Source organism: Pleurodeles waltl, chromosome 7, assembly GCF_031143425.1.
Source record: "Pleurodeles waltl isolate 20211129_DDA chromosome 7, aPleWal1.hap1.20221129, whole genome shotgun sequence".
Lineage (NCBI taxonomy): Eukaryota > Metazoa > Chordata > Amphibia > Caudata > Salamandridae > Pleurodeles > Pleurodeles waltl.
Genome location: NC_090446.1, coordinates 1,188,411,628 through 1,188,422,196, shown reverse-complemented (window position 1 = coordinate 1,188,422,196; position 10,569 = coordinate 1,188,411,628). Strand labels below are relative to the sequence as shown.

At 43.1% G+C, this 10,569-nt stretch overlaps 1 protein-coding gene across 3 annotated transcripts in view; it reads right to left on the bottom strand.

Annotated features, from left to right (window-relative positions):
• Positions 1 to 951: 951 nt before the first annotated feature.
• Positions 952 to 10,569, bottom strand: part of NARF (nuclear prelamin A recognition factor) — a 252,638-nt gene continuing 243,020 nt past the window's right edge. For 2 of the 3 annotated variants that reach the window (XM_069200293.1, XM_069200294.1), the window contains exon 12: positions 952 to 1,636. In XM_069200293.1, the coding sequence (XP_069056394.1) occupies positions 1,395 to 1,636 (242 nt within the window). In that variant the 3' untranslated portion in view covers positions 952 to 1,394. The remainder of the gene's footprint in view (positions 1,637 to 10,569) is intronic. The other variant, XM_069200295.1, reaches the window with a different exon arrangement.

The following is a 10,569-nucleotide window of genomic DNA, read 5'->3' as shown; positions in this document are numbered from 1 at the left end:
TTTATTATTAAATAAATAATAATGTTTGAAAGTCAAAATAAAACTGCAAGGCGATCAAAGCCATTAAAATATCATGATTACAGTTTGCTTTTAAGAAGACATGTCTGACCAATTCTGCACTCTTGAACATGTAGGGGTGAATTGGGTGGTTATTATGCTGCATGTGCTAGGCTCTCCATAGCAATGGCACACCTAGTTTTCCCTATTTGAAGAAGCTTTGCTTACATGAGATGCTCAAAGTGTGGAAATTCTTCTTCCAGTAGCAACCGTTTTTTTTTTTTTTTTTTTTTTACAGACCCACAATCAAATTTTCATTGTGATTTTGAGTTATAGTTTCGGGATATTTGTTTGTTCACTGTGTTGTTCAGTGTGTTTCACTTCCCTCTTTGGGTCTAACTTTCCTGAAAGCAGGAAAGGGAGAAAGGTGGATTTGAGAAATCAGGCAGAATCTCAGAATGCTCAACACACTCATTTGCTCTCTGGTGCTCTACTGAGAGCTCTTCCATAAGCGCCAATCGCCACTTTCGCTTAAGATTACTGGAGTTTTTTTTTAATTATGTGAAACAGAAGATATATTATGTGATTGCAAAATCCCATGATTTGTAGGCCAATTTTAGTTTATAGATATGCACTGCTGTCACCAGGTGTTTTGGAAGTGAAGGCACATCCTTGGGGGTAAAGGGATAGAAGCACAAAATAAGCGCACTGTGTTGATGAGGAAATAAAAATAAATTCATAAAAAATATGCTTTGCGGACAGTCCTTAGTAATATCTTCAGTAACCTGCTCAAATTGTAAAGCAAATCACATACCTCAAATTGAAATATCTAACCATGCAAAGATCAAATTGGCTTTCTTTTTTATCATCAGATAACCAAAGTACAGACAACCACAAAACACGAGTTGACTTAAAGGGATGACACTTTTCAACAGAATGTTCTTGAAACAGAAATTTCTCGCATATACTCACCCTTTTTATTTGGTTAATGGAGACAAAAGCTAATTTTACTAAAGAAGCGAAATGTCTTTTCATGCAAGACAAAGACAACGCAAAACATTTGAAAACCATGACAGCGGGACACTTCCTCCCCCGTCAATCTGTCCCTCTCCCCAAGCCGACAAGGGAATTCATGTATAAGCTAGACTGTACCAGATCAGTGATCTCAAGGGGAGGGGTGGAAGGGTAGGGAAGGACAGGTATGGAGACAATATTGTATTCCGACTTCCGAAACGCATGGCTCCAAGTCAGAGAATTTGGTAGGATGAGTGAAAATGGTCCAAGAAACCAATGTGCTAGGTTCGGAATTGCATAGAGATTTCCAGTTCAGAGTTTTTCAATGTTGTGTTAGGACAAAGGTGGGCAACCGGCTCTCCTGAGAGCCACCAAAATTTGTGTCACCACTTGATATCCATGCTGGTGGAGGTCTGGCTGGTGGTGCTATAGCTCGTGTGTAGCGTCTCCTTAGTCTTGTGGGAGTCACTACCTTCCAACCAGTCTTGGTAAAGCCGCTGCACGTGGGGATTGGTCTCAGGAAGCTGGATGGGAATGCTGGTGTAGATTTCCTCCATCTGCTGCAGTAAGGCCCGGTCTGGTTTCCCATCATCTGTCTGAGCTTGACCTTTTCCATTGAGGCAGCCTAGACACCAGCAAGAAATATAATGTTAATTAAAATAGTGGAAAAAAACACTCTTTAGTTAAAACAGTGCAGTAGAACAACCAGGGCTTTACTGCAGAACAAATGAGCAGAGGGCACAGTTAAGCATCTCGAGTTGCAGCCACCTTGGCGTTATCTTGCTGTAGGGCTCAAACCAGCAAGATTCAATAGCTACTGAAACATTCTGCTCAAAAGCAGGCTACTATTTTTAACAAATGTCTTCACTAGTTTTCAAAATATGACATCCAAAAATTGGTTGCGCTCAGCACATAACCTCACTTTACAACATCGTAGTTCAGTTTTTAAGTATATTCTTGATGAATGGTTTCAGGAAGGCTGATTTCCTTAGCACATATTACCCAGGAGGTTGGTCCCAAAAGGCCAAAAAAGGCACTGCAGCATGCCAATTTTAAACTCGCGTAATTGTGCTTCCAGGTGTATAACACAGGCCCCTGCAGCACAAAGACTGGCATTCCACCCAAGGCCACTGAATATCTGTGAGATATGAGAAGCTCAGGGGCCCTGCATAACATTTTGTGTTACGCCGCTGTTTCAGTATGTAGTCTGTATACTTTGTAAAACACTGTGCTGCCATTGTGGCTAGATTCGAACTTAACAATTCACCCTAATAATTTAAATAATGCATTGGTCTGAATTATAGGTCTAATAACGCCTGAACAAGAGCCTGTCCATTCCAAGCCAAGATGAGCAGCAATCTCCAGGCCTTTTCCGATAAATGACTCTGGGCAGCCAGGGCTATTTACCACTGCTACTCTTGTGACAGGAGGACACTCAAACCGCAGTTCCGCAATCAGACATTTTTATTAAATACTTGCCAGAGGAGGGAAATGCTTGCGGCTACTATGGTAAACTCCTTTGCTCCGATTGTGTGGAGCTAAAGTCCTAAGTGGCGATGTGCAGAGAGGAGATCCCCAAAATTATGTAAAATGTAAAAAAAAATGTAAATTAGCACTTGTATAGCGCACTACTCACCCGTTAGGGTCTCAAGGCACTGTACTCATACCGCTATGGAACCCCTCCTGGCTTTTCCCTGTGAGGCGCCCACTCCTGAGCACCCCCAGGGTGAAGCCAGGCATCCAAGCGTTGTTGGGGCCGTTGTGGAGATTAAGCAAGCTATTGCCCCGAGTTGCAGAGTGGGATCCATGAATTAGATTAGGCACCGAGGCGAGAATTATCTGGTCAAGGGGAATTGAGCCCAAGACCTGCCGAAGCGGGACTTGAACCCTGGTCTTGAGCCAGATCTCTGCTTCAGGGTCTGCCGCTCTAACCATTGAGCCACACTTCTCCACTATGTTAGTGGGATAACCAACATCTTAAGCACCAATGTGATCCCCTTTCACAGTACGATCAAGACAGTTCAGTGTTTTTTCAATTTCTATTCATGGTTTTATTTACCATCTTATAAGTTGTTTGTATCCCACTTATGTCAACCAACGGATTATTTTAAGGTATGAAAATCAAATGTAACAGCAGCAGTAAAAGGTCAAATCAGATTACTGAGGTTTGTTCTGTTCAGTGTTTACCTTTAGAGAACTTCATTGGTATATTTTTTGAGGTTTCCTAACCTTAAAATCCGATGGCTTTCAATTATACATTTAAAAACAAAAAAATAATTCATACATTTCAAAAAGCAAAAAACACTTTTTTCAGGCAAGCAATGTGCTGCAATCACGCTGATCTTGTGAGCATCCAGGTGGACTGTATTAAAATAGCAGAAGATAACTATCTCCTCAGCCAAATGCTTTGAGTCAGTAAACAGAGCTGTGCAGTCCTGTTCCATTTGTGGATCTGACAAGCTAAGACCACTGGCAATGCTTCATGATACCTGCATATGTTACAACTCGAGCACTGGGACCTGCTGCTCTGCTAGAACAGGTGTGCACCCCTAATCACAGTCTTGGGTTACTCATGGTTCAAAGCAACTCAATTCTAATTCAAAGACATTGTCTTTTTACAAGTACCCTTGGGTTGGCTAATGGCCTTAGGCCTCCTTTTCTAACATCTGTGTAGACCTTCAAAACTGGGGTCCTTAGTTTACCCCTTAGAGGTGTGGGTGCAGTGTAAGAGGTATATTGCTTACTAGACAGAATGGTGTGACTAGCTGACCTGTTCAGAGTCTGGGATAGGAGGTACTGTGTACTTACGTGGAACATGGCCAATTGTATTTGCCCATGTTCAAGACATGGCCACCTACATGTTGCCATCCCTGGAATTCTGTCTCAAAGAAACTGCAGCTGACCCTGCATGCGGATGTCTCATTTCCATATTCAAAGCCTGTTAGTTTTCTACTAGCACCAGACTTAACTTTTTCGCCAGAGTACATTGTCAGGTCACCTTAACAACCGCAATTCTGCAGGTCTAGGCAGTATAAGTTTAATGCACATACCTGGCCCACTAGATGTCTTTAACCAAGGTTGGCTTAGATTACAAAGGTTGGCTCAGACTACAAATGTATGTATTTTATCTGTATAATTAAAGGTAAATGCTAGAAAAGAAAGCTCTGGTTCTTCCTGGCCTCATACCAATGCTTAAATTTGTGGTTGAGTATTGGTCACATGTGGTAACGTCTGATTTCTTCAGGACTTGTAAAAGGTGACCTTGTCTGCACCAGCGTAGAAAAAAAACGTTTTTTCCCCCATTAACTGAACTCTATATGTTGTGGTCTTCCTATAAGGGATGGGACCAAACCCCAAGAACTGGAGAAATATGCTGCAGTGATCTGAAGAAGTGGAAGTTGTATTGTTTATTGAGAGAAGTGCTGGGACCGCACCAAAGCAATATGCAGTTAAAAAAAGATAAGTGAAGCACTCTCGAGGAAGAGTGACAGCAATAAAGCAATGTGAACCCTGCAGCACAGTTTGCCTAAACCGGCCAAATGTATCAAGGAAACTGCTAACTTTTAGGAGATTTAGAAGGCATTCAAAGATTTGAAGTCTGGTGGGCCAGCATGTGTCTGAGCTGTGTACCAACCTAATTTAAGGAACCAGTAACAGTCTTAGAGAGACCAAAATGAAAATGTTACTTACCACGAAAGCATCTGTTCCTGATATGTAGTGCTGTAGATACACATATTGTGCCTACTTCTATCATCTAGTGTTGGGTCTGGATATGTGCAACTTATTTTTGTTGGAAAGAGTCTTTTCGAATCACGAGGTGCGGTGATTCCACCTACTGTAGACAATGCGCATGGGCATCAGCTCTATGGTCAGAATGATTGTCCCGCCCAGAGGTCGAGGTTGTAGATGGAGTATAGAGATACAGGAAAGATGACCGTGCAGAGTAAAGAATTAAAGAAAGAGTATCTGCAACTGACCTCAGGCATCCAAAGAGGAGGGTGGGTACAAGTGAACCTACAGCACTACATGCCACAAACAGATGCTTCCAGGGTAAGTAACATTTTCAGTTTATGGCATATGTAGCTGTAGGTACACGTGTTGCACACAGACTGTAAAGCAGTCCTCTCCAACAGCACTGGCTTAGCCAGAAGATGTTGCAAAAGATAGAAACAGTGTGCTTAAAACAGCCTGGCCAAATCTAGCTTGTTGTCAGGCCAGGAAATTCACACAGTAAAGTTTAGTAAAAGTGAGGAGTGGACTAAGTAGTTGCTTTACAGATGTCATATAGTTGTATGTTTTCTAAGAAAGCCATAGAAGACCCTTTTTGCGAGTGGAATGGGGTCTGGAAGGGGCAGGTAGGGACCTTTTAGCTTTCGCATAACAAGTTTGAGTACACTTGTTATGTACACAAGCCAACAAGTAATCAGTGCCTTGGAAATGGCATGCCCTTAGTATGGCTTGGAGTAGAACATGAATGGTTTTTGTGTCTTATGATAGGGTTTTGTTCTATCCACATAATACAATAAAGCACTTTGAGAACCATGGTATGCAAGGCACATTCTGCTACAGACTCTGGATGCGGAAAGAAAACTGGCAACTCAATAGTTTGCTTGAGATGAAAAGTGGAAACCACCTTGTGGAAAAATCTGAGACTGGTTCTGATGACCACCATATCTGGATGAACATCAAAGAAAGGTTCCTCTTCTGTGGTAGGATAACCCGCTTAAGGCATCAATGACTGGTAGCCTAAAGAATGAAGTGTGCTGTCTATCTGTAGGTAAGTAGCTACAGCAGGCAGGTGTAATCGAATAGATGTGTAGGCAAGACCTGACTGCTGAAGGTGAAGAAGGTAACAGACAATGACTTGAAACCAAGGGTGTGAGAGGATTGATATGCTTTGGAAGGCAACAGTGTACAAAACACTTCCATGTGGCTGCTTAGCAGGCCTGTGTGCTTCAGGAAGAACATTCATACATTTTCTGATAGTCTGAAATAACCAAACTCAATGACCTCAGGAACCAGACTGGAAGATTGAGCTGGTGTGGATTGGGGTCCCAGAAAGTTTGGTTGTTTTGGGTGAGAAGATCATGCCTGTTGGAGAACTAAAGGGAGTTCCAGTGGAGAGGCGCACCAAGGCTGGCTTGCTCAGGTTGAGGCTACTAGGATGAGAGTAAGGGATGCCTGCCTCAATTTGCAAACTACAAATGTTAGGAGCAGGACAGGCATAAAAGAGTGAGCAAATATCCCTGACCAATCCATCCATACTGCACTGCCCTTGGACTGTGCGTGTGGGAGGCCAAGTTTGAGCATTTGTGTTCCCAGTGGTGGCGAACAGGCCTATGTGAGGAAACACCTACCGCCAGAAGTAAATGAGTAGGTTTGCGGGAGTTCCCACTCGTGGACTTGTTGATATGTCCTTCTGAGGAGGTCAGCCAAGTCGTTGTCCAGACCTGGAATATATTGTATGGCCAACTGCACCTTCTGTTGTATCACCCACCTCCAGATGCTGTGGGCTAGAGCAGACAGCTGGGGCAAGTGTGTGCCCTCTTCCTTTTGTAGGTATAACATGCCCATGGGGTTATCCATACGGACAAAAGCTACCTTGTTGTGAATGAGTGAAAGGAATGCCTGAAGAGCAAACTGAATAGTTAGTAATTCTAGTTGCTTGATGGGTAGGCCCTGGTGCACAGGTGACCACAGGCCCTGTATTGCATGATGTTGTAGATGCACTCCCCATCCTGTGAGCGAAGCGTCTGTGGTGATGGTCTCCTGTGGAACTGGGTCTAGCAAGGGCTGTCTCTGCAACAGGGTGTTGGTATTCCACCACTGTAGAGAAAGCAATGTGTACAGCCCCAAATCAACACTAGATCCTCCCATAGACCCTCCACTTGAGACTACTATGGTGGTAGGCACTGCCGTAAGGGATGCATGTGTAATCAAGCATGAGGAACTATTGCAATGTAGGACACCATCATGCCTAACAAATTTATTACTGTTAATAAAGTAACTTATAAAGTGCCTGCTCACTACTACCAAAGTGTTTCCACACTGAGGTTTCACTCTTGGATGCAGAACCGAGGAGGCATGCTCCGCATTTAACTACTTAGGACTGTCTAAATAGCCAAGTTTTTAGTTTTTTTTCATAAGGCTAATTCAGTGCTTTCCTGTCTGAGTGACCGAGGGCAGGAATTCCACACTTTGGAGACTAAAAAAAACTAAAAGAAAAACCTCCCATGCATGCCCTTTTCACCGCAGGAATACAAGCTACGAAGGCCCCTGCAGATCTGAGTCTTCTGCCAGGCATATAAGGTTTGACAAAAAACTGCAGATAGCGAGGCCCTTTCCTTTCCTATTCAATATTCTATGGCAGTAGCACATAACTTTGAAGGACACTGTCTTCCCAGGGGAAGCCTATGCAATTTGGCGAGAGCAGGACCCGTGGGCGATCGCCTCAGAGCATTAAGCAGCAGTCAAGCTGCCACATTCAAACTCTCTGGAGTTTCAACAGTCTGGATTGTCGAGGCTGGTTCTCATTATACTAAATGAGACTGCTGGATTTCGCCGGCAGCACCACCAGGCTGTGGGGAACTGAGCCCAATTCCACTCTGTCTGACAACTGTCAGCCTAACCATTCCAGCCAGATAGCAGTACTTCACCAGTCCCTAAAAGTGGCAGTGATTTGAGGCAGCCATGCACATGACATTCTGACTTCTCAGGGAAATTGTGGTGCAACAGATCTCAGCATTTTCTCTCAGTTACATCTGTCTCATACATGCAAAGACAAACAGAAGCAGGAATTGGTTCAATCTATTTTATTGAATCAACTGTGTTCTAGATAAAATAGCATGTACCACATGATTAGGATGATAAAACATAATAGCAATGTGGTAACAAAGAAAGTGAAACACAAGAAAAGTCCCACCATATTGTGAGAGTGCTAACTGTCAGGATTTCTACCTACGCCACTAAGGTTCTACTAGAGCACAGCATTGTTAGGCCTAATCCGGCCCTCAGGTTCCCTAGGAAGACATCATCCCCATACCTGAATATAATAGTAGTGAAGAGGGCTGTTGGTCTACTGAGAGTCATCTCTCATGTAAATGGAAAGACACCAAGTCTCAGCAGACAGCTGCAGTTTAGCGACAGCATGGCGTGGCAATTTTCTGGCAGGAACTCTCCCTCTAACAGAGGGATGTTTTATAATATAACAGCTAGTTTTCAGAGAAACTTGCCCTAACGTAAGAACATATATGTTTCTCGTGAAGTGACAAAGATTGCGGTGTTCCACTTTGTACTGACAACATATTGGAGACACCCTGGAGCAAAGCACAGAACAAGAATGTCCAAGTAAAAGGAATGAAAACAGTTGCTGTGCTAAAAGCATACGAGATGAAGGAAAATAAAACATCACCACAGAAGAGATCTTCTGCTCAGAAAATAAAATGAATTGTTACTAGGCTAAAGGGCACAAGCTCCAGGCCTGTGGCTAAAATAATATACCCATAAACGCTAGTTAAATAATATCACAACAGGATTGTGAGACTCCCAGGTACAACACTCTACAATAGTCCAGTCTGAACATTATCAGAGTCTGGACTACTGACTTTATGGCGGCCTTCTGAAGGAGTCCCATGATATTTTTATGGTTTTCAGGATCTCAAAACATTTTTCCTTTAGGCTGATGATCTGATTATCAAACAAGAGTCTTGAATCAAACCAGATGCTGAGATTCCTAACTTTAGACTTGGGCATGGGTAGTGGCCCAGGTGAATATGGCCATCAGGCAGAAGACCAAATTGATGGTTGTTTCTCAAGTATAAGGGCCTAAGTTTTACTGGCATTTATTTTAAGACCGCAGTAGTCCATCCACTCAGCCAGCTCTGACAAGCAGGATCTTAGCAAAGCTGGCATATTTTCTTCCTGAGACAGAGTGATAATGAGCTGCGTATTATCGGCATATGACACAATGCTAAAGCCGTAACGCTCGATGATATAAGCTGGGGTGCATACAGAGGCTGAATAGAGTGGGGCTCAAAGCTGAGCCCTGGAGAGCTCCTGCTGCAGTGGAAAAACCTTAGATGAAAAAGGTTTTGAGGCCACCTGGAAAGTGCTTCTGCAAGAAAGAAGTATTACCCCTGTCAAAGACTTGCCTGATGGATTCAGAGACTAGTAACAGTGCAGACTCTGTGCTGGGACAAAAACCAGACTGGGTCCCATGGAGCAATTCCCTAGCCTCAGAGAAGTTAGACATCTGTTTGTTTATATACTTCTCAGACACTTTATAGATGAATTGGAGCAGCGAGATAGGCCTGGAATTTCCCAGCTTCGTAGGATCCAGTAAGGTTTTTTTTAATTTTTTTTTTTTTTTAGAGTGTTACAGTAGCATGTTTCCAAGTCAAAGGAACTCGACCTAGCTCAAAAAAGCTGTTAAGTAGGTCACAAAGCTCAGGTAATATGGCATCCATCCCTTGTTCCAGAAAAGAGAGCGAGGAAGGGTCGGATGGTGCACCTGACTTAGCAGCTGTAATCGGAGGAAGTAAATCCTCTGCAGTTAGACAATTAAAACATGGAGGATCTTACCTTACAGGTAGATGGTTCAAACCAAACTTCAAAACATGGAGCATCTCTAACTGCCTCCGGGAAAGTAGAATAGATAGAAGAAACTTTGCCAGAGAAAAACTGAGCAATTGAATTACAGCGTAGATGCTGAGATGCGATCCAAAGAGGATAGCGACTTCATAATAGAGAAAAACCCAGAGATGAGTTTTGAGCTGGCTCACTTTTTCCAGCATAAAAATGACGACGCATAGCCCTGATCTATTTATGGTACTTCTTCAAGGCCACTCGATAATTATCTTTGTCACTGGAGCTGATGTTTCTGCGCCATACATGTTCTAAGCATTTGCAGATCTTTTTCAACATAAGTAACTCCTCACTGAACCAATCCACCAAATGTTTGGTTCATCCAACAGTGTGATCTGTAACAGGTGCAATTTGGTCAAGTGCCCCTGTTATCCACCTCTGTGAATTGGTTGTGTCTATACTGTCACTCAAATTAGGGCGCTTTGCTGTCAGCACCTCTGTGAAGACAGTAGGGGTAGCCTTAGCCCATTTCCGTATCTTGGCCTGCTTGCCTACTTTTGAAATTTGCATTGGTGTAGGCAGAGAAATCTGAAAAGTATGCCGCAAGGGTCAGACAATAAGAGAGGAATAGGTGGATTCACCACTAGTCTAGTTGAATTAGACAAAATGGCATCCAATGTGTGTCCCAGTCTGTGTGGGTTTGGGGGTGGGTTCTAAATCCTCAAAGAACGCAGCAGCCAACAAACAGATTTCATCCTCTAGATGAAGATTGAGGTCATCTATAACTTTAAATTTAGCATATCGTAAAGAGAACAAAGGCGGAGTATCTGCTAAGGCGGCTGTGAAATTTGAAGGCGTACCTGCAGGACGATGAATCAGAAACCTAGCTAAAGTAAAGTTACTGGATAGAGTGAGAGTGACAAATGCTGCCTACAAGTAATATCTCTGCAAATGTACAGGGAATAACCTGTTTAA